We start from the raw sequence: 23,863 nt of genomic DNA, 5'->3' as shown, positions 1-23,863 counted from the left end.
ATTGTCACCTTCTAACGAACACAATGCCGCTTCCACGTTCAATCGCTGCATCCAAAGATCACAGTGATAAACATACATGACATTGGCGACAGTACAGACAGAGAGTACAACAATTGTTCGTATGCAAATATGTGATCTTTATCTATGTTAAATGCAAAAGAGTTTTGAGATGTATAAGTTTCTTACAAGGAAGTTGGAATGATATTCAAACCTATAGCTGACAGATACAGAGAGATGCATCTTTCCAATTTTATAGTCAGTTAACGCCCTTGCCTCGGGGGGATGAGGCAGATGAGCCTGTAGAAAGTTGTGTATTAGGTTTATTACAATAATTATGTAACTCAGAGACCGTATGGTCTCTTTGAAACAGAGCCCAAGAGATACTTAATTTCAAAGACAATACAAATCTGCCCAACATTATTGTAGTGAACTGTCCAGACACACGTGTGTATGGGAGTCATTACAAATTAGCAATTAGTTGTGCAGAGTTGCGTCCCTTGGGCACGCCAGAAACCTATGATCGTGAGTTTGAGTGAGTGAGTTGGGTTTAACGCCGCTTTTAACATTATTTCAGTTATATCACGGTGCGTCAACTTAATGTGGGAGGAAAGCCCGAAGTGATGCAGGTCTCAGACGTTTACCACTTCGGTGAAACCCACGAGCACGGGTATGGTGCTGACAAACCTAGAAACATAATTGGGGCGAACCGGGATTCGAACCCACAATCATCGTTTTCTGACGTGCCCAAGGGACGCAACTCTGCACAGCGAATCACCGCGCCTTAGACGACTGGGCCACCCGTGCCCCCTCGTGAGTTTGAACCAAGATTCGCCCCGATTATGTTTCTAGGTTTGTACGTCAGCACCATACCAGTGCTTGTGGGTTTCACCGAAGTGGTAAACGTCTGAGACCTGCATCACTTCGGGCTTTCAAAGTTGACACGCCGTGATACAGCTGGAGTACTTCCAAAGCGGCGTTAAACACAACTCATTCACTCACTCACTCACTAATGCTGACAGGCGACTGTACCAGGGATGTGTGACCACAGGAGGCTCGCGTGTGGAGATGGTCATGAATATGCACGAGGGCGTCTATTTTTAGATACGGACTCCTGTGGTGTGACAGACAAGTTTATTGGATGGTGCAACGTGTGAACATGAGACAATGTCGCTGTGTGATTGGGGTAATCACTGATTGGTAGATTGATCTGTTGTGTACACAACGTGGTGTTTTTTAATTAACTTGAAATAAACTCCCAACTGAACTGAGAACAGAACTTCTTTAATACCACTGTAGTACGTCAGGTATATCAAGACATCAGCTTAGTGTATCACTATATATATCACTGCTTTCATTGTATATATTGGCAATACAACAGATCATTGATATTTTCACTTTTAGTTGATCAGTTTGAAAGTATAATACACACACACTGTTATCTTCGAAACATTGTTTATGTAAGTAAGGCTATCAGTACACGAAAAGATGTTTTCGATGAGCGTTTGATCCATGAGCCTTCTACAAATATGCCTCAATCCTAGCTTATAGCGCCGATTTACAGTCTCGTGAAAACTGTTCTGACAATCTTATCTTAGAATGGCATTTGGAAGTGATACACATACCAACTAATGAAATACCAAGACATTATATTTAATTGCAGGCCATTTCAGTTATGTATGCAGCCAATATATGGAGTCAGTGGCATAATACATTCTAGGATATTTATATAGCAGACGCCATACATTCACCTTGAGAGGGGTGCTGGGCAATGAAACGAGCGTTTCCATGGAGACGGGTTATATTTGAGGCTCCAACGGTCAGGACGGACGGTCAGTGGCACTGACCACTACCTTCTGACCACACTCTCCGGATACCTAGCGCAACGAAACGGATTCCAGTTCAGGGGTCGGCACACAATAATGGTGATATTGTTGGACTATCTCAATATTCTGAACATCGGAGTTTAAATTACGGTGAGACTACTTCATTATAGTTCTACTTGATGTCTTGTAACTATTAACTGAAATAATCACGCATTGAAAATATCATTCTTCCGTCTGTTTCATGAGATGGCACTAAATTTAACACGCGCATGCGCATACACATGACGAGTGTGCGCGGGTACTCGGCTCGCAACAAGTTAATGTTCTGGTAATGCTGTATGTAAACAAGACATGTACAAGTCTATGTTTGATTAGGGGAATCAGATATGAAATGGGAATAATATGTCATAGACAAGACGTGTGGTACTTAAAGTGACATAAGCTGTCTAATTAGCATAGAAAATCCTTCATGATGCTGGCGCCCATTTCTGGTGTCCCCCGTGATATTTCTGTACTATTGCTAAAAGTGACGTAAAACCATACTCACTCACTGGCTCATGTTCCTGGCAATTATATTTATTTAACAATGTATCCCGTGGATCTATGCTCATGGGGTTAATCACTGGATTGTCCTGTCCAGGCTCGCTTATTTACAGACCGCCGTCTTATAGCTGGAATATTGCGGCGTTACATATATGCGACCTATTCTACCCCGGATTTTCACGGGTAACCTAGGACGTGCATATATCAAGATGTTTACACAACACAAGGTGGGTTGATTGTACAAAGATAACAATATAATGACGAAGCCGATGGGATTAACAGGATTAATTAAGTCCACTGAAGGTGTCGTGGTGACAAGGGTAGCCGTTGTGACACACGCTAAGGAAATGATGAAGGAGCGGAGTAGCTCTGAAACGTCGCACAAAGAATAAAAGTAGTTGTTATCCATAAAAGTGTTATGTATTCATCATTGTGTTCATGCCCATGGCATAAACTGACAAATGCTTGGGGTAGATGAAAAAAGAATTAAAACACAATGTGTTTGTTGGGGTGGGAGTCATTTTAATCAATTAACAGTAGTGCTCCAATAGTAGTTATAATAGATTCATCATATTTCATACCAACGTATTATTAAGTAAATCTTTAGTAATTTAGTAATCTGTATATGCATCATATTATACACCCTGAAAACAGTCTACACTCACTGTTGAAAACTAAAGCGGTTTTACAACCAATACCTTTAAATAAAATACTTTGACGCCAAGTGGTCCCTTGTTCGAATAAAGTTTATGCTGGAAATAGTTATTTTCTATAGCACAATACCTTGATAACTTAATGTACCCTTTAAATGTTTATTAAATTCCCATTTATTTTAATCATTCATCTATTGTGGGATTTCCACTATCTTAAGTCCAGATGATTCCACAAAACTATTTGACAAATTCGGGACCAAATTAAAGGTTTATTTCAACAAAAAGCGGGCCTCGCAATAAACTGGTACTACCGTTGGTTCGCGTAGCAGACTTAGCGCTTTTATTCGTTTAGATAGACAAGAACCCAGTCAACACACTGCAAAGTGAGGACATCACGCGAAGGCGTGGTTTACTTCCTGTTTCTTTCTCGTGCAAAGGGAATTCGTGTAGACTGACCAGTCCGCGGGTTCTCTAATTTCTACATACTTTGAGTAGTAATCACAATTAGTAAGTATTTACTTGTAGATCGATCTCATTAAAAAAATGTTCTCATCGCTCAAAGAGGTTTCAAGCCAGGTCGAAGTAGTTGCAATATTTCGGATGGTGACTCAAACTAGTCAAACTCTCGAATGAGATGGTGTTTCTCGAAGTCTTGGTCCCGTTTCTGTAATAATTGCCCTGTGTCTAGTTGAGACATTGTATTCATGTAGTTATTGTTAATCATGTATTACTAGATTGTGTTTAATCCTAAAACTTTGTGAACAACAGAGAAGCGAAATAAGTCTGAAGTCTGAATCACCTGGCTTTGAGCGTAGCCCCTAATCTCACTTCCTGGTAATGAGGAAGTTTCCTGTCTATCCATATCTGCACCCTATGATCATGATGGCACCCTATGATCATGATGGTAAATCAATCATGAAAAAAATGATATGGACAAAAGAGGTGTGAAGTGCAGTTTTCTCCTTTGCAATATGTGTGCAACACGATAATGGGACAATAATGATAATGGCGTCATTTGCAGAGGGTCCGTAACTGTGCCTTGTAACTTTAAAGAGACAGGACCATTCTGAAGACCCATTACTCGGCTCTGCTCGCCTTATTCTGCGACAGAATGTTCTGCTCCATTGACCACACCACGGATGTAGTCTTATAATGTGACCATACTTGCCTCTTGTTTGTACACAAACGCACTTATTCTGAAATAAGTGCAGATGGGCCTTATGAAAGCCTTTCAGTGCGCTTTACATATTGTATGGCATACTTATATTGACACGCTACTACAACTGCGACAGTGAGGTGCATGATAATATAGCTTTACACATGAGAGAGACCATCTCGCCAGGTCTCCGTAGGGCTTTCATGACAACACGTGGAGGATAACTACACAAATGGAAATAGTTTTAGGATATTTTCTCAATGAATGTTATGTTTGTCTAAATGTGTAGACTCGTCCAAAATGAAACAGATGAAGAACACATGAATGAACTGTGTAAGATGTGACGATGTGACAGAGGTAGGCTACAAGGCTGGCTGCATGGAACTTTGGGGAGGAGAGTGATTGGCTTCATACGACTCAGGCATATCTATATTGTAATCAAGGCTTTGATAAAAACTGCTATTCCTACTGAAACGGAGAGCATTTCTATCTTCAATCAATTTTATGTTTGAACATCTTTGATCTCTGACAGTAATGAAGAATTTCTATTGTAGGCAGTGAAAGCTCAGTACCCATACTATAGCACAATTAGTGATAAATCGGATAATTTTGTCTCTTTTCAGATTTCTTAAACATTTGTTAAGAAAAAGCAACCATGTCTGAAAAACACAACTTTGGAATGGATCCTGTGACATGCCATGCCTTCAGCGGGGATCGCAAAGGTATTCATTATATGTGACCATTAGGCAAAGGTATTCATTATATGTGACCATTAGGCAAAGGTATTCATTATATGTGACCATTAGGAATTTGAAGTGAATAACTTTATCATTGAAAGGAAAACAGATCAGAAAATATTTTGACAGATTGCTTTTGTTAATTTGATAAACATGATAAACATATTAATGTTTTTGAAATTTTATTTGAATATAGATCCTATTACATGTGTAACGAATAGTATGGATGCTCCCAACTCTGTTGTACTGTTCAGGGCACAGGTGCCCTAGTGATGCAAGGCATGCAGAGTTTCACTGAACTGGTAACATCACATTGATCCAGTCATGACACACATTGATCCAGTCATGACACACATTGATCCAGTCATGACACACATTGATCCAGTCATATCACACATTGATCCAGTCATGACACACATTGATCCCATCATGACAAACATTGATCCCGTCATGACACACATTGATCCAATCATGTCACACATTTATCCAGTCTTGACACACATTGATCCAGCCTTGACACACATTGATCCCGTCATGTCACACATTGATCCAGTCATGTCCCACATTGATCCAGTCATGACACACATTGATCCAGTCATGTCACACATTGATCCCGTCATGTCACACATTGATCCCGTCATGACACACATTGATCCAGTCATGTCACACATTGATCCAGTCATGACACACGTTCATCCAGTCATGGCACATTGTTTCTCTAGGCCTGGTCCTGTCACAGAAGAGTCCCGAGGTGAAGATTTTCAAGCAGGCTGGCACCAAGTGGCAGTTGGCCGATACACTGACCGAACATGGTCAGAGAGTCACCGGCATTGACTGGGCTCCCAACAGCAACCGAATCGTCACATGCGGAGCGGTGAGCACCAGGATTTTGTCATCCCTGCATAAGAGGTTAAAGGTCATCATGGGGCACAATGCTCAGTAACGCACAGATGGCCAAGTGGTCTACATGTTCTAAGGGGCCTTTGTTTGCTGTGTAGAGTTGCAGCCCTTTGTTTTGCCAGGACTCACAAGTTTTGTTACTCTCATTCTTGTTGTGTCAGCACCATACCTGGCCTTGAGGATTTCTCAGGCTTTTGATAACAGGGTTGTTTTTAGCGGTATGAGATTTCTAATTTCTACCTGTAACTGTATAAGATTATTTATTTATTCAAGTGAGATCAGTCTCTTAAGACTTGTTAGCGCTTGATGATTAAGTTACTTTTTGTAAGAAAAATATATTGTTAGATTTTAATTTTTTTACATTTCCATTTGCTATATAATGTCAGCAGACAGCATTTATAAAACAGATCTAGTCATGAACTTAATATTGCTGAACAGTTTAGATTGTGGTTATTATTGAGATGTTTCCAAACCCCACATGTCCCTGCTCCAGGATCGTAATGCGTACGTGTGGAGCCCCGAGAGTAACGGGAAATGGAAGCCGATGCTGGTGATTCTGAGGATCAACCGGGCTGCCACTTGTGTCAAGTGGTCACCACAAGGTGAGTAGAAGGGGCACCGTCAGGGGGGGAGGGGGGTGTCACCACAAGGTGAGTAGAAGGGGCACCGTCGGGGGGGATCACCACAAGGTGAGTAGAAGGGGCACTGTCGGGGGGGGGAGGGGGGTGTCACCACAAGGTGAGTAGAAGGGGCACCGTCGGGGGGGATCACCACAAGGTGAGTAGAAGGGGCACCGTCAGGGGGGGGATCACCACCAGGTGAGTAGAAGGGGCACCGTCAGGGGGGGAGGAGGGTGTCACCACAAGGTGAGTAGAAGGGGCACCGTCAGGGGGGGAGGGGGGTGTCACCACAAGGTGAGTAGAAGGGGCACCGTCAGGGGGGGGAAGGGGGTGTCACCACGAGGTGAGTAGAAGGGGCACCGTCGGGGGATCACCACAAGGTGAGTAGAAGGGGCACCGTCAGGGGGGGATCACCACAAGGTGAGTAGAAGGGGCACCGTCGGGGGGGGAGAGGGGTGTCACCACAATGTGATTAGAAGGGGCACCGTTAAGGGGGGGATCACCACAAGGTGAGTAGAAGGGCGCCGTCAGGGGGGGATCACCACAAGGTGAGAAGAAGGGGCACCGTCAGGGGGGGATCACCACAAGGTGAGTAGAAGGGGCACCGTCAGGGGGGGGATCACCACAAGGTGAGTAGAAGGGCGCCGCGGGGTCAAGTGGGGCCCCGCTAGGTTGCCTCACCTTTTTGGACATACCCTTTTCGACCAAACAATAAAAAGCCCAGCAGGCCTGTGCATAAAATATGCATATGTCGGAAAACGCACGTTAAATTCCCAATTTAAGTAAGTAAAAGGGTCAAGTGGTCACAGCTCCAGTATGATCCTGGTTAGAACAGGTCTTCAGCAACCCATGCTTGCCGTATGAGGCAACTAACGGGATTGGGTGGTCAGGCTTGCTGTCTTGGTTGGTGCATGTCGTTGTATCCCAATTGCAATTGTCTGGTCCAGACTCGATTATTTACAGACCACCATCATATAGCTGGAATATTGCTGAGTGTGGCGTTCAATAACAAACAAACAAGTGGTCACATCCTGGTGGACACTCTCATTGTGGATCCCACATTGTAGTTTCGACATTAAGGGTGTCTCACATGGTATTGTGGTACAATCTGTCCTCACTTTACTGCTTCTACCTTCATAATAGTCTCTCCCCAAAACAAAATATCCAAAAATCCCCCAATCAGCATTTTCAGCAAGTCTAGGTTGTAGGTTTCTTCTGTTTTAAAGATATTCTCTGGGCTCAGGGCTCACAATATTTTGCAAATTTTGGAATATGATTCTTTTGTGATGTAAGCCTTGTAGGGCTGAGACGATGCACTAACTGTGCGATCCAATACGTATCACGATACCTTATTCACGACCCGATACGCATCACAATACTTGCATTTGCTCTAACTGTGGTGTGTAAGCCATCTTTTTCATGGACAGGATGGCCAAATACCTGGCACACTGAAGATTTACAGTTGGCAGTGTCAAGTTTTGCATAATGGGTGAAAATAGTTACGTTTTCACTAATCATTATTGTTTGATGCAACAGTTCTTACACAAAACATTTGCTGTATGTATCAATATTTTACACTTTGTGTGCCACTGTGATTGATACCTGTATCGAGCAGTATCAATCACAGTGGCGCACAAAGTATAAACTATCGATACGTACAGCAACTGATAATTGTATCAAGACACCCATGAAGATTCGGGGTAGAATAGGTCTTCAGCAACACATGCCTGCGGTAAAAGGGGACTATGCTTGTTGTAAGAGGCAACTAACGGGATCAGGTGGTCAGGCTTGCTGACTTGGTTGATGCATGTCATTGTATCCCAATTGCGCGGATAGATGCTCATGATGTCAATCACTGGATTGTCTTGTTCAGACTCGATTATTTACAGACCGCCATCATATAGTTGGAACATTGCTGAGTGCGGCGTTAAACAACAGACAAACAAAACAAATTGTATCGAGAAGTAAGGATCGTGACCCATTGATGCATCAGTGTATCGTCCCACCACTAAACTCTTGTATAGGAGTACCCCCACCTACTGTCAAGGCCCTTGGTTGTCAGGCTTGGTGTATGTCGTGATGTGCATATTGGGCTATAGGCATGTTATCGTTGACTTTCGACTGTACGAGAACATTTTTCAACATGGTACAGGTACTACTATTTGATGATAATCCTTCAGCCTTCAACGCTGTGCCAGCTTGGATCTGTAGATCGATGGGTCGACAAACCATTATGTATTGACTTGACTGAAGTACAATTCAAAGTGGTGTTGAACTCTCTGCTATCTGTCCTTCCTCCCCAGAGAACAAGTTTGCCGTGGGTAGCGGTGCTCGTCTCATCTCTGTGTCCTACTATGAGGAGGACAACAACTGGTGGGTCAGCAAGCACATCAAGAAGCCAATCAGGTCCACTGTTACATGGTGCGTGAACATTTGTAGCCAATCAAATGCATTGGGACTAATCAACTAATTGATTTCCTAATTTTAATTTTTCAAAATGAATGAAATGGACAGACCAGTGTAGTTACTTGTTTAACAGATTATTGTTATACAGAAGTACCCAAGGGCAAGAAGGGGGAAATCAACGTTTATGAACATGGGAATTTGAAAAAGTCAGTGAGTAAATTTCTGACTGTATTGTGTGTAATAAACAACCACATGTGCACTTTTATTGACATGATTGACATGAATGATTGACTTGTCTAAGTGACATGAATGATTGACTTGTCTAAGTGACATGAATGATTGACCTGTCTAAGTGACATATGATTGACTTGTCTAATTGACATGTATGATTGACTTGTCTAATTGACATAAATGACTGACTTGTCAAAGTGACATGTACCATTGACTTGTAACATTGACTTGTAACATTGCCTTGTCTATGTGACTTGTAACATTGACTTGTAACATTGACTTGTAACATTGCCTTGTCTATGTGACTTGTAACATTGACTTGTAACCTTGCCTTGTCTATGTGACTTGTAACATTGACTTGTAACATTGCCTTGTCCATGTGACTGGTAACATTGCCTTGTCTATGTGACTTGTAACATTGACTTGTAACATTGCCTTGTCTATGTGACTGGTAACATTGACTTGTAACATTGCCTTGTCTATGTGACTGGTAACATTGCCTTGTCTATGTGACTGGTAACATTGACTTGTCTATGTGACTGGTAACATTGACTGGTAACATTGCCTTGTCTATGTGACTGGTAACATTGCCTTGTCTATGTGACTGGTAACATTGACTTGTAACATTGCCTTGTCTATGTGACTGGTAACATTGACTTGTCTATGTGACTGGTAACATTGACTGGTAACATTGCCTTGTCTATGTGACTGGTAACATTGCCTTGTCTATGTGACTGGTAACATTGACTTGTAACATTGCCTTGTCTATGTGACTGGTAACATTGCCTAGTCTATGTGACTGGTAACATTGACTTGTAATATTGCCTTGTCTATGTGACTTGTAACATTGCCTTGTCTATGTGACTTGTAACATTGACTTGTAACATTGCCTTTTCTATGTGACTGGTAACATTGCCTTGTCTATGTGACTTGTAACATTGCCTCGTCTATGTGACTTGTAACATTGACTTGTAACATTGCCTTGTCTATGTGACTTGTAACATTGCCTTGTCTATGTGACTTGTAACATTGACTTGTAACATTGCCTTGTCTATGTGACTTGTAACATTGCCTTGTCTATGTGACTTGTAACATTGCCTTGTAACATTGCCTTGTCTATGTGACTTGTAACATTGCCTTGTAACATTGCCTTGTCTATGTGACTTGTAACATTGCCTTGTCTCTGTGACTGGTAACATTGCCTTGTCTATGTGACTTGTAACATTGCCTTGTCTCTGTGACTGGTAACATTGCCTTGTCTATGTGACTGGTAACATTGCCTTGTCTATGTGACTTGTAACATTGCCTTGTCTATGTGACTGGTAACATTGCCTTGTCTATGTGACTTGTAACATTGCCTTGTCTATGTGACTTGTAACATTGCCTTGTCTATGTGACTGGTAACATTTCCTTGTCTATGTGACTTGTAACATTGACTGGTAACATTGCCTTGTCTATGTGACTTGTAACATTGTCTTGTCTATGTGACTGGTAACATTGCCTTGTCTATGTGACTGGTAACACTGCCTTGTCTATGTGACTTGTAACATTGCCTTGTCTATGTGACTGGTAACATTGCCTTGTCTATGTGACTTGTAACATTGCCTTGTCTATGTGACTTGTAACATTGCCTTGTCTATGTGACTTGTAACATTGCCTTGTCTATGTGACTGGTAACATTGCCTTGTCTATGTGACTTGTAACATTGACTGGTAACATTGCCTTGTCTATGTGACTTGTAACATTGCCTTGTCTATGTGACTGGTAACATTGCCTTGTCTATGTGACTGGTAACACTGCCTTGTCTATGTGACTGGTAACATTGCCTTGTCTATGTGACTGGTAACATTGCCTTGTCTATGTGACTTGTAACATTGACTGGTAACATTGCCTTGTCTATGTGACTTGTAACATTGCCTTGTCTATGTGACTGGTAACATCGCCTTGTCTATGTGACTGGTAACACTGCCTTGTCTATGTGACTGGTAACATTGCCTATCTGTTTGACTCCCCAGCCTGGACTGGCATGCCAACAATGTGCTGATCGCTGCTGGCTCCTCCGACTTCAAGGCCAGGTAACACATTTACTTATATAGTTATCTGTGTGATTAGCAGGGTGTGATGGATTACACAAGTGACATGTTGTTGTAGATTCTGTGTGTTCGGACTTGAGGTGTGAGTACTATAGAGGACATCAGTGTCGGGGTGTGATGGATAACACAAGTGACATGTTGTTGTAGATTCTGTGTGTTCGGACTTGAGGTGTGAGTACTATAGAGGACATCAGTGTCGGGGTGTGATGGATAACACAAGTGACATGTTGTTGTAGATTCTGTGTGTTCGGACTTGAGGTGTGAGTACTATTGAGGACATCAGTGTCGGGGTGTGATGGATAACACAAGTGACATGTTGTTGTAGATTCTGTGTGTTCGGACTTGAGGTGTGAGTACTATAGAGGACATCAGTGTCGGGGTGTGATGGATAACACAAGTGACATGTTGTTGTAGATTCTGTGTGTTCGGACTTGAGGTGTGAGTACTATAGAGGACATCAGTGTCGGGGTGTGATGGATAACACAAGTGACATGTTGTTGTAGATTCTGTGTGTTCGGACTTGAGGTGTGAGTACTATAGAGGACATCAGTGTCGGGGTGTGATGGATAACACAAGTGACATGTTGTTGTAGATTCCGCGTGTCAGGACTTGAGGTGTGAGTACTATAGAGGACATCAGTGTCGGGGTGTGATGGATAACACAAGTGACATGTTGTTGTAGATTCCGCGTGTCCGGACTTGAGGTGTGAGTACTATAGAGGACATCAGTGTCGGGGTGTGATGGATAACACAAGTGACATGTTGTTGTAGATTCCGCGTGTCAGGACTTGAGGTGTGAGTACTATAGAGGACATCAGTGTCGGGGTGTGATGGATAACACAAGTGACATGTTGTTGTAGATTCCGCGTGTCAGGACTTGAGGTGTGAGTACTATAGAGGACATCAGTGTCGGGGTGTGATGGATAACACAAGTGACATGTTGTTGTAGATTCTGTGTGTTCGGACTTGAGGTGTGAGTACTATAGAGGACATCAGTGTCGGGGTGTGATGGATAACACAAGTGACATGTTGTTGTAGATTCCGCGTGTCAGGACTTGAGGTGTGAGTACTATAGAGGACATCAGTGTCGGGGTGTGATGGATAACACAAGTGACATGTTGTTGTAGATTCTGTGTGTTCGGACTTGAGGTGTGAGTACTATAGAGGACATCAGTGTCGGGGTGTGATGGATAACACAAGTGACATGTTGTTGTAGATTCTGTGTGTTCGGACTTGAGGTGTGAGTACTATAGAGGACATCAGTGTCGGGGTGTGATGGATAACACAAGTGACATGTTGTTGTAGATTCCGCGTGTCAGGACTTGAGGTGTGAGTGTACTATAGAGGACATCAGTGTCGGGGTGTGATGGATAACACAAGTGACATGTTGTTGTAGATTCCGCGTGTCAGGACTTGAGGTGTGAGTACTATAGAGGACATCAGTGTCGGGGTGTGATGGATAACACAAGTGACATGTTGTTGTAGATTCTGTGTGTTCGGACTTGAGGTGTGAGTACTATAGAGGACATCAGTGTCAGGGTGTGATGGATAACACAAGTGACATGTTGTTGTAGATTCCGCGTGTCCGGACTTGAGGTGTGAGTACTATAGAGGACATCAGTGTCGGGGTGTGATGGATAACACAAGTGACATGTTGTTGTAGATTCTGCGTGTCAGGACTTGAGGTGTGAGTACTATAGAGGACATCAGTGTCGGGGTGTGATGGATAACACAAGTGACATGTTGTTGTAGATTCCGCGTGTCAGGACTTGAGGTGTGAGTACTATAGAGGACATCAGTGTCGGGGTGTGATGGATAACACAAGTGACATGGTGTTGTAGATTCCGCGTGTCAGGACTTGAGGTGTGAGTACTATAGAGGACATCAGTGTCGGGGTGTGATGGATAACACAAGTGACATGTTGTTGTAGATTCTGTGTGTTCGGACTTGAGGTGTGAGTACTATAGAGGACATCAGTGTCGGGGTGTGATGGATAACACAAGTGACATGGTGTTGTAGATTCCGCGTGTCAGGACTTGAGGTGTGAGTACTATAGAGGACATCAGTGTCGGGGTGTGATGGATAACACAAGTGACATGGTGTTGTAGATTCCGCGTGTCAGGACTTGAGGTGTGAGTACTATAGAGGACATCAGTGTCGGGGTGTGATGGATAACACAAGTGACATGTTGTTGTAGATTCCGCGTGTCAGGACTTGAGGTGTGAGTACTATAGAGGACATCAGTGTCGGGGTGTGATGGATAACACAAGCGACATGTTGTTGTAGATTCCGCGTGTCAGGACTTGAGGTGTGAGTACTATAGAGGACATCAGTGTCGGGGTGTGATGGATAACACAAGCGACATGTTGTTGTAGATTCCGCGTGTCAGGACTTGAGGTGTGAGTACTATAGAGGACATCAGTGTCGGGGTGTGATGGATAACACAAGTGACATGTTGTTGTAGATTCCGCGTGTCAGGACTTGAGGTGTGAGTACTATAGAGGACATCAGTGTCGGGGTGTGATGGATAACACAAGTGACATGTTGTTGTAGATTCCGCGTGTCAGGACTTGAGGTGTGAGTACTATAGAGGACATCAGTGTCGGGGTGTGATGGATAACACAAGTGACATGTTGTTGTAGATTCCGCGTGTCAGGACTTGAGGTGTGAGTACTATAGAGGACATCAGTGTCGGGGTGTGATGGATAACACAAGTGACATGTTGTTGTAGATTCCGCGTGTCAGGACTTGAGGTGTGAGTACTATAGAGGACATCAGTGTCGGGGTGTGATGGATAACACAAGTGACATGTTGTTGTAGATTCTGTGTGTTCGGACTTGAGGTGTGAGTACTATAGAGGACATCAGTGTCGGGGTGTGATGGATAACACAAGTGACATGTTGTTGTAGATTCTGTGTGTTCGGACTTGAGGTGTGAGTACTATAGAGGACATCAGTGTCGGGGTGTGATGGATAACACAAGTGACATGTTGTTGTAGATTCTGTGTGTTCGGACTTGAGGTGTGAGTACTATAGAGGACATCAGTGTCGGGGTGTGATGGATAACACAAGTGACATGTTGTTGTAGATTCTGTGTGTTCGGACTTGAGGTGTGAGTACTATAGAGGACATCAGTGTCGGGGTGTGATGGATAACACAAGTGACATGTTGTTGTAGATTCTGTGTGTTCGGACTTGAGGTGTGAGTACTATAGAGGACATCAGTGTCGGGGTGTGATGGATAACACAAGTGACATGGTGTTGTAGATTCCGCGTGTCAGGACTTGAGGTGTGAGTACTATAGAGGACATCAGTGTCGGGGTGTGATGGATAACACAAGTGACATGTTGTTGTAGATTCTGTGTGTTCGGACTTGAGGTGTGAGTACTATAGAGGACATCAGTGTCGGGGTGTGATGGATAACACAAGTGACATGTTGTTGTAGATTCCGCGTGTCAGGACTTGAGGTGTGAGTACTATAGAGGACATCAGTGTCGGGGTGTGATGGATAACACAAGTGACATGGTGTTGTAGATTCCGCGTGTCAGGACTTGAGGTGAGAGTACTATAGAGGACATCAGTGTCGGGGTGTGATGGATAACACAAGTGACATGTTGTTGTAGATTCTGTGTGTTCGGACTTGAGGTGTGAGTACTATAGAGGACATCAGTGTCGGGGTGTGATGGATAACACAAGTGACATGTTGTTGTAGATTCCGCGTGTCAGGACTTGAGGTGTGAGTACTATAGAGGACATCAGTGTCGGGGTGTGATGGATAACACAAGTGACATGGTGTTGTAGATTCCGCGTGTCAGGACTTGAGGTGAGAGTACTATAGAGGACATCAGTGTCGGGGTGTGATGGATAACACAAGTGACATGGTGTTGTAGATTCTGTGTGTCAGGACTTGAGGTGTGAGTACTATAGAGGACATCAGTGTCGGGGTGTGATGGATAACACAAGTGACATGGTGTTGTAGATTCTGTGTGTCAGGACTTGAGGTGTGAGTACTATAGAGGACATCAGTGTCGGGGTGTGATGGATAACACAAGTGACATGTTGTTGTAGATTCCGCGTGTCAGGACTTGAGGTGTGAGTACTATAGAGGACATCAGTGTCGGGGTGTGATGGATAACACAAGTGACATGGTGTTGTAGATTCTGTGTGTCAGGACTTGAGGTGTGAGTACTATAGAGGACATCAGTGTCGGGGTGTGATGGATAACACAAGTGACATGTTGTTGTAGATTCCGCGTGTCAGGACTTGAGGTGTGAGTACTATAGAGGACATCAGTGTCGGGGTGTGATGGATAACACAAGTGACATGGTGTTGTAGATTCTGTGTGTCAGGACTTGAGGTGTGAGTACTATAGAGGACATCAGTGTCGGGGTGTGATGGATAACACAAGTGACATGGTGTTGTAGATTCTGTGTGTCAGGACTTGAGGTGTGAGTACTATAGAGGACATCAGTGTCGGGGTGTGATGGATAACACAAGTGACATGTTGTTGTAGATTCCGCGTGTCAGGACTTGAGGTGTGAGTACTATAGAGGACATCAGTGTCGGGGTGTGATGGATAACACAAGTGACATGGTGTTGTAGATTCTGTGTGTCAGGACTTGAGGTGTGAGTACTATAGAGGACATCAGTGTCGGGGTGTGATGGATAACACAAGTGACATGGTGTTGTAGATTCCGCGTGTCAGGACTTGAGGTGTGAGTACTATAGAGGACATCAGTGTCGGGGTGTGATGGATAACACAAGTGACATGGTGTTGTAGATTCCGCGTGTCAGGACTTGAGGTGTGAGTACTATAGAGGACATCAGTGTCGGGGTGTGATGGATAACACAAGTGACATGTTGTAGATTCCGCGTGTCAGGACTTGAGGTGTGAGTACTATAGAGGACATCAGTGTCGGGGTGTGATGGATAACACAAGTGACATGGTGTTGTAGATTCCGCGTGTCAGGACTTGAGGTGTGAGTACTATAGAGGACATCAGTGTCGGGGTGTGATGGATAACACAAGTGACATGGTGTTGTAGATTCCGCGTGTCAGGACTTGAGGTGTGAGTACTATAGAGGACATCAGTGTCGGGGTGTGATGGATAACACAAGTGACATGTTGTTGTAGATTCCGCGTGTCAGGACTTGAGGTGTGAGTACTATAGAGGACATCAGTGTCGGGGTGTGATGGATAACACAAGTGACATGTTGTTGTAGATTCCGCGTGTCAGGACTTGAGGTGTGAGTACTATAGAGGACATCAGTGTCGGGGTGTGATGGATAACACAAGTGACATGTTGTTGTAGATTCCGCGTGTCAGGACTTGAGGTGTGAGTACTATAGAGGACATCAGTGTCGGGGTGTGATGGATAACACAAGTGACATGGTGTTGTAGATTCTGTGTGTCAGGACTTGAGGTGTGAGTACTATAGAGGACATCAGTGTCGGGGTGTGATGGATAACACAAGTGACATGGTGTTGTAGATTCCGCGTGTCAGGACTTGAGGTGTGAGTACTATAGAGGACATCAGTGTCGGGGTGTGATGGATAACACAAGTGACATGTTGTTGTAGATTCCGCGTGTCAGGACTTGAGGTGTGAGTACTATAGAGGACATCAGTGTCGGGGTGTGATGGATTACACAAGTGACATGTTGTTGTAGATTCTGTGTGTCAGGACTTGAGGTGTGAGTACTATAGAGGACATCAGTGTCGGGGCGTGATGGATAACACAAGTGACATGTTGTTGTAGATTCCGCGTGTCAGGACTTGAGGTGTGAGTACTATAGAGGACATCAGTGTCGGGGTGTGATGGATAACACAAGTGACATGTTGTTGTAGATTCCGCGTGTCAGGACTTGAGGTGTGAGTACTATAGAGGACATCAGTGTCGGGGCGTGATGGATAACACAAGTGACATGTTGTTGTAGATTCCGCGTGTCAGGACTTGAGGTGTGAGTACTATAGAGGACATCAGTGTCGGGGTGTGATGGATAACACAAGTGACATGTTGTTGTAGATTCCGCGTGTCAGGACTTGAGGTGTGAGTACTATAGAGGACATCAGTGTCGGGGTGTGATGGATAACACAAGTGACATGTTGTTGTAGATTCCGCGTGTCAGGACTTGAGGTGTGAGTACTATAGAGGACATCAGTGTCAGGACTTGAGGTGTGAGTACTATAGAGGACATCAGTGTCAGGACTTGAGGTGTGAGTACTATAGAGGACATCAGTGTCAGGACTTGAGGTGTGAGTACTATAGAGGACATCAGTGTCAGGACTTGAGGTGTGAGTACTATAGAGGACATCAGTGTCAGGACTTGAGGTGTGAGTACTATAGAGGACATCAGTGTCAGGACTTGAGGTGTGAGTACTATAGAGGACATCAGTGTATAGAGAGGTGGCTGTTACTCAGCTACAGTCAAGTCCCGTTAATCCGACATGGTTGGTTGCATATGATTATATCGGATTAACGAGTATGTCGGATAAACGAAGTTGAGTAGCATCAATGTTCGTGATTGAAAGTCGGACAGCTACACGATAGATAATGATACAAACACGTAATGAAGAAACACAAACCGACTGGCTGTATGACTGATTCAAAATACTTTTAAAAGCATAGTCTGGAATGGAAGTCGCCAGTTTGAAACTAGCGCTGCAATGCTTAAGAAAGCTGCTTTCTTATTGGCTAATGTCGACTTCCTGTTAGTCATTTCATTGGTCGGTCAAAGTTTGCGAAAGGTCATTTTGACTTGACCCGAAATGGGATGTCCTTAGCGGTCGCGAGAACTTGTATCTGATTTTAATGACATTGAGATAGTCTAAGCATGTCATTAGTCCTGTTTTGTTTATTTAAAGCATTAATTGTTTGTTGTTAAGTAAGTTTATCTTGTAAAATGCGCTACTAGCCAACACTTCTCGTATCAAAACATGGGCTGTATACATGCGGGCAGATGACCACGGAGTAAGCTGATCACTGTGTCGGATTAACAAGACTGATTAATGAGTGATTTCAGTAATTTGTTGAGTGCGAGACTGTCGAATTAACGAGTCTAAATAGCACTGATTTAATCGGTTCTCATCTTTAGTGTCGGATAAAGCTAATTGTCGGATTAACGAGACTTGACTGTACATGGGATTACAAGATGGAAACTGGCCCAGCAGATCACTAGATTTTATTCAACCGAATGCACTATTGAACCTTTACCAGTGTTTAGCTGGACATGCTTTTGTGTGCTGTCATGAGTAATTGTGTAATCAATACTAGTAAATAATACTTGGCACCTTCAAGTATCTAAACTAGGGCCCCTCATGCCACCTGGTCTGGTGGTGGAGCTGAGGGCCTGGGGTTCGATCCTGGCTGCGTCATACCAAAAGACGTTAAAAGATGGTACTTGTTGTTACCCTGTCTGGCACTCGGCATTAAGGGGCTAAGACAAGGACTGGTCAGCTCAGTCAGTATACTGTGTCTGAGTGGGGTATTCATGTTAAACTGCGGCATGGTATCTAAGTGGGCTAGTGCTATAAATCGAAATGAGTCTGGACTAGTACAAGCAGCCACACATGTGCATGCACGTCGCTATATTAGGGCAATAATCTTGGACGCGACGTTATACCCCATGACTGAGACCAGTTTAATGTTTGTGGAATGGCTGAGACTAGTTTCATGTTTGTGGAATGGCTGAGACCAGTTTCATGTTTGTGGAATGGCTGAGACCAGTTTCATGTTTGTGGAATGGCTGAGACCAGTTTCATGTTTGTGGAATGGCTGAGACCAGTTTAATGTTTGTGGAATGGCTGAGACCAGTTTCATGTTTGTGGAATGGCTGAGACCAGTTTCATGTTTGTGGAATGGCTGAGACCAGTTTCATGAGGACAGGGATGACTTGGATTTCAGATTCTTTCTTGTTTCAATGCAACATACGTTAGTATCTTTGTCAGGGTACTGGGTAGGAAGTGATTGTATATAATGTACAAAGAAAGTTAGGGATCATAAATAGTTTGGGGGCTTTTGTTTTGTAGTGAAGACTGAGCACACAGTTTCATAAAAATATCCCCCAAAATATTCATGATCCCGATCTCAAATGTTCGGTATTCAAACTAAGATGATAAAGTGATGAAAGCGATGATGCCGGACGAGTGACGATGACGTCTGAGACAAGGTTGTTGAGTGCAGCCTGCAGTGCAGTGTGTGATGCTGGTTGATGAGGTGAAGGAGGGCATGAAGGAATGTTTGTCTCTGTTGATGGTCGGCTGGAATCTCACGAGTTTACACGTGACAATTGCTCCACAGAGTCTTCTCTGGCTACATCAAGGAGGTGGACAAGAAGCCGGGGCCGTGCTCCTGGGGGACAAAGATGCCCTGGGGGGCCAACCTGGCCGAGTTCTCTAATGGAGGAGGTAGGTCTGTCTACAACATGCATTCCTTAGTGTGTCTCAGCATGTGTGTGGTGATCGGTTACACGGTAGACTTGGGTCTACGGTACATGTGTAGAATATCATCTCTACAGCTATAAACATACTCAGGATCTAAATATGCTTGGTTCTCTTGGTTCTTGACAAGAATCCCACGTATGTTAGAATGTTCCTATCATTCCATGATACGTCCCTGTAGCTTAGTGGTTAAAGCGTTCACTTGATACACCAAAGACCAAGGGTTTGATTTTCCACATGGGTACAATGTGTGAAGCCCATTTCTGGTGTCTCCTGCTGTGATATTGCTGAAATATTGTGTACTCGTACTCACTTGTTTGAAGCCTGTGTACCTGTGCTGGTCGTTAGAATCGGTCCCCAGGTACCTGTGCTGGTCGTTAGAATCGGTCCCCAGGTACCTGTGCTGGTCGTTAGAATCTGTCCCCAGCAACCTGTGCTGGTCGTTAGAATCGGTCCCCAGGTACCTGTGCTGGTCGTTAGAATCTGTCCCCAGGTACCTGTGCTGGTCGTTAGAATCGGTCCCAAGCAACCTATGCTGGTCATTAGAATCGGTCCCCAGCAACCTATGCCGGTAATTAGAATCTGTCCCCAGGTACCTGTGCTGGTCGTTAGAATCGGTCCCCAGCAACCTATGCCAGTCGTTAGGATCTGTCCCAAGGTACCTGTGCTGGTCGTTAGAATCAGTCCCCAGCAAACTATGCTGGTCATTAGAATCGGTCCCCAGCAACCTATGCCGGTCGTTAGAATCTGTCCCCAGGTACCTGTGCTGGTCGTTAGAATCGGTCCCCAGCAACCTATGCTGGTCGCTAGAATCTGTCCCCAGGTACCTGTGCTGGTCATTAGAATCTGTCCCCAGGTACCTGTGCTGGTCGTTAGAATCTGTCCCCAGGTACCTGTGCTGGTCGTTAGAATCGGTCCCCAGCAACCTGTGCTGGTCGTTAGAATCTGTCCCCAGGTACCTGGGCTGGTCGTTAGAATCGGTCCCCAGGTACCTGTGCTGGTCGTTAGAATCTGTCCCCAGCAACCTGTGCTGGTCGTTAGAATCTGTCCCCAGGTACCTGGGCTGGTCGTTAGAATCGGTCCCCAGGTACCTGTGCTGGTCATTAGAATCGGTCCCCAGATAGCTGTGCAGGTCGTTAGAATCGGTCCCCAGCAACCTATGCCGGTCGTTAGAATCAGTCCCCAGCAACCTATGCCAGTCTTTAGAATCTGCCCCAAGGTACCTGTGCTGGTCGTTAGAATCAGTCCCCAGCAAACTATGCTGGTCATTAGAATCGGTCCCCAGGTACCTGTGCTGGTCGTTAGAATCGGTCCCCAGCAACCTATGCTAGTCGCTAGAATCTGTCCCCAGGTACCTGTGCTGGTCATTAGAATCTGTCCCCAGGTACCTGTGCTGGTCGCTAGAATCGGTCCCCAGGTACCCATGCTGGTCGCTAGAATCTGTCCCCAGGTACCTGGGCTGGTCGTTAGAAGCACCTTACTGAATCAGTTGGTCAGACTCGGTGACTTTGTTGATTGTGTGTCATCGTACCCCCATGATGTGGATCATTGCTCATAATATCAATCACTTTCGAGACCCAATTATTTACAGGCCGCTGTCAGATAGCTGGAATATTGATACATAAAATGGGGGGGTGTCAGCAAAATGTGATACAGTCCTTAGACCAATTTCGCCTCCTCCCACCCCTCCTCCATATTAATTAAACTGTTCCTAATGAAATGCTTCTCCTTATGGAGGGGCGGTCGGGTAGCCTCGTGGTTAAAGCGTTCGCTCGTCACGCCGAAGACCCGGGTTCGATTCCCGACATGGGTAAAATGTGTGAAGCCCATTTCTGGTGTCCCCCGCCGTGATATTGCTGGAATATTGCTAAAAGCGGCGTAAAACCATACTCACTCACTCACTCTCCTTATGGAAATGCTTTCAAACAATAAGTATGAAATTTAGAGTTAGCAAGAACATTATTGATCAGTGATAACCAAGAGAAACAAGAACTCCTTTTTGTGTCTATATTGAGGATTTTTATTGTGTGAAGACAAATAATAATTTCATGCATGTGAATTTGATGTGTGTTTTTTGTTTTGTTTAAACTTTTTTTCACGTTTAAATTTATTTTTGGGATATTCTTTGCAGAGACTGGTAGTAAGTTGGGCTATTTTATTACAATCACTATTTTATATAATTGCATAATGCTCTCTCCTTTCTTTTGATCTAGCCGAAAACTGTTTGACAAACTGCATATACTCGAACTACAGGGAATGATAGTCACAATGACACTCTCAATATCATAAGAACTGACACCATTCTTGCTGCTTCTGTTTGTGAAATCACACCTCAGTATTACATAAATCAAAAAGTGTACAATGCTGATCTCTCTGCATAAACATTTACTGGTGCACTTTTTTAATTCAACCACTGCATGAGCTAACAGCATGTATCCACGCAAAATAATTGTCTTCTTTTTAAGACGATCCATGTGGAGGTCAATGCCTTTAATTGAAACAAATACTGCCAAACGTCTCCCTCCTCTTAACTGCTTCATGTTAAACCTGTGCAGAGTTGCATCCCTTGGGCACGCCAGGAACCTACGATAGTGGAATCTCGGTTCCCCCCTGATTATGTTTGTAGGCTTGTCAGCACCATACCCGTGCCTGTTGGTTTCAACAAAGCGGTCACTTAGGGCTTTCCTCCCACATCAAGCTGACACGACGTGACAGAACTGGAATATTGTTCAAAGGAGTTAAACCAAACTCACTTGTGTTAAACAAGAAACGACTAAAAGAATTATCAGTGTGTTATCAGATGTTATATCTTCAGGTATCACAGCTAAAGTCACACTGAAAAAGACTTAATTGGCAATATTTTTTTTAACATCAATTATTTTCTTAGGAAATGTTTATGTTTCTTGAAATATGGTCAGATAACTCAGAGATAGTTTGAGAACGACTTTTTATTTTTTCTATTTTTAAAGGTTTAGTCGTGGTAATGTAACTGTAGTGATAATAAACTATAGGTAGTCTTGGATTTCCAAATGAAGACAGTAGGGGGTGTTGTTTGAGACTTGTCATCAACACTTGGGTTGTTACACTCCCAACAAGCCCACAGTTAGTGTGAAGATAGCCGCCATTGATACATAGCAAGAATCATTCCTTGAGGGTCAGCAAAAGCACCATGGAAGCATATCATTTTATATTCAGACAGAGTATGGAAATTTGGACTCTGTAACTGACATTTTTGTCTGTATAGAAAGGGCCAGTGGGGTAGCCTTGTGGTAAATCTTTCAGTTGTCAATTCCCCACAGTGTGTGGAGCCAATTCTCTGGATTCCCATCATGATATTGCTGGAATACTGCTAAAGGCGGCATAAAAACACCCTCGCTCTGTGAACATGGTTAAGTAAAAGCTGCCACCATATCAGTATTTCGGAAGCGTGAGAAGATGTCATCAATAATATCTGCACTCACTGTAGGAAACACACCTTGTTATGGCGGCCATATATTACTGTGTGTGGGCCAAGTTTTTAGGATCAAAATCCAAGGCCTAAAAATATTTACCAATGCCGTCAACAATGCATGCACGCCTGTCTACAGTCAACAAGTATCGATGTCACTCAATATTTTTAGTCTAGTCTCTCCTTTTAACATTATACATAATTGGAAGAAATATTACAAACCTTTACAAAACACACAATCAGTACTTTTTAATTATGTTTTGTCTAACATGGTGATTTTGTTGCTTTGTCGGTCTAACATGGGGTTGTTGTGGAGCTGTAATAACCCTTGTGTTGTAACCATGGTAACAGTGTCCCTGTCTTACAGGTGGCTGGGTGCACTCCGTCTCCTTCTCCCCGAGTGGTGATCGCCTCGCTTGGGTCGGCCACGACTCCAGCATCTCTGTCGTGGATTCTAACAAGGGATCAGAGTAAGTATCACTACCTGACAACAAATTTGTACATTAATCTCATAATTTTGTACTTATCCAGCATTACTCCGTAATACAAATATAAAATAGATCTAGGATTTTACCAGTTCTGTACATTAATCTCATTTCTGTTCGAACACTAGACTCTAAGACAGGGTCTCATCCCCAAAAGTGATTGTGAGGCGTCGACTGTTGTAACATTCTTTACTATAGACTTGCAATTATTGTTGTGATCAGACAGGTTTGTGAAACGGACCCAAGCACTCTTGCTGTTGGACATGTACTTGAAAAAGAAATTCTTAAAAGCATTGTGATTTATAAGCGCAAGAGATTTTTGCGCCTGTTTCCT

The 23,863-nt window shown here is 43.7% G+C and overlaps 2 protein-coding genes across 5 annotated transcripts in view; both read left to right on the top strand.

Moving 5' to 3' along the window:
• The first annotated feature begins 3,369 nt into the window (after nucleotides 1–3,369).
• Nucleotides 3,370–23,863, top strand: part of LOC124110836 (actin-related protein 2/3 complex subunit 1A-B-like) — a 29,507-nt gene continuing 9,013 nt past the window's right edge. For 2 of the 4 annotated variants that reach the window (XM_046470282.2, XM_046470280.2), the window contains exons 1-9: nucleotides 3,370–3,526; nucleotides 4,799–4,897; nucleotides 5,635–5,786; nucleotides 6,306–6,414; nucleotides 8,736–8,853; nucleotides 11,085–11,144; nucleotides 19,457–19,563; nucleotides 21,728–21,736; nucleotides 23,412–23,514. In XM_046470282.2, coding sequence (XP_046326238.1) covers nucleotides 4,831–4,897; nucleotides 5,635–5,786; nucleotides 6,306–6,414; nucleotides 8,736–8,853; nucleotides 11,085–11,144; nucleotides 19,457–19,563; nucleotides 21,728–21,736; nucleotides 23,412–23,514 — 725 coding nt within the window. In that variant the 5' untranslated portion in view covers nucleotides 3,370–3,526; nucleotides 4,799–4,830. The remainder of the gene's footprint in view (nucleotides 3,527–4,798; nucleotides 4,898–5,634; nucleotides 5,787–6,305; nucleotides 6,415–8,735; nucleotides 8,854–11,084; nucleotides 11,145–19,456; nucleotides 19,564–21,727; nucleotides 21,737–23,411; nucleotides 23,515–23,863) is intronic. The other 2 variants (XM_046470283.2, XM_046470281.2) reach the window with 1 other exon arrangement.
• Nucleotides 19,570–21,721, top strand: LOC125375915 (formin-2-like). The gene is made up of 2 exons (XM_048386941.1): nucleotides 19,570–20,695; nucleotides 20,729–21,721. The coding sequence occupies exons 1-2, from the start codon at nucleotides 20,129–20,131 to the stop codon at nucleotides 21,152–21,154; spliced, it is 993 nt and encodes a 330-aa protein (XP_048242898.1). The 5' UTR covers nucleotides 19,570–20,128; the 3' UTR covers nucleotides 21,155–21,721.

Source organism: Haliotis rufescens, unplaced genomic scaffold (assembly GCF_023055435.1).
Source record: "Haliotis rufescens isolate VD_foot unplaced genomic scaffold, xgHalRufe1.0.p SCAF_62, whole genome shotgun sequence".
Classification (NCBI taxonomy): domain Eukaryota; kingdom Metazoa; phylum Mollusca; class Gastropoda; order Lepetellida; family Haliotidae; genus Haliotis; species Haliotis rufescens.
Note: the sequence above shows the minus strand (reverse complement) of the source record. Positions and strands in the feature narration are given on the sequence as shown.

Bases quoted from the DNA above. Each gene is read 5' to 3' on its own strand.
- LOC125375915 (XM_048386941.1), top strand. From the start codon at position 20,129: ATGCTGGTCATTAGAATCGGTCCCCAGCAACCTATGCCGGTAATTAGA. The intron at 20,696-20,728 runs GTCATTAGAATC...ATAGCTGTGCAG, and splicing joins GTCCCCAGGTACCTGTGCTG to GTCGTTAGAATCGGTCCCCA.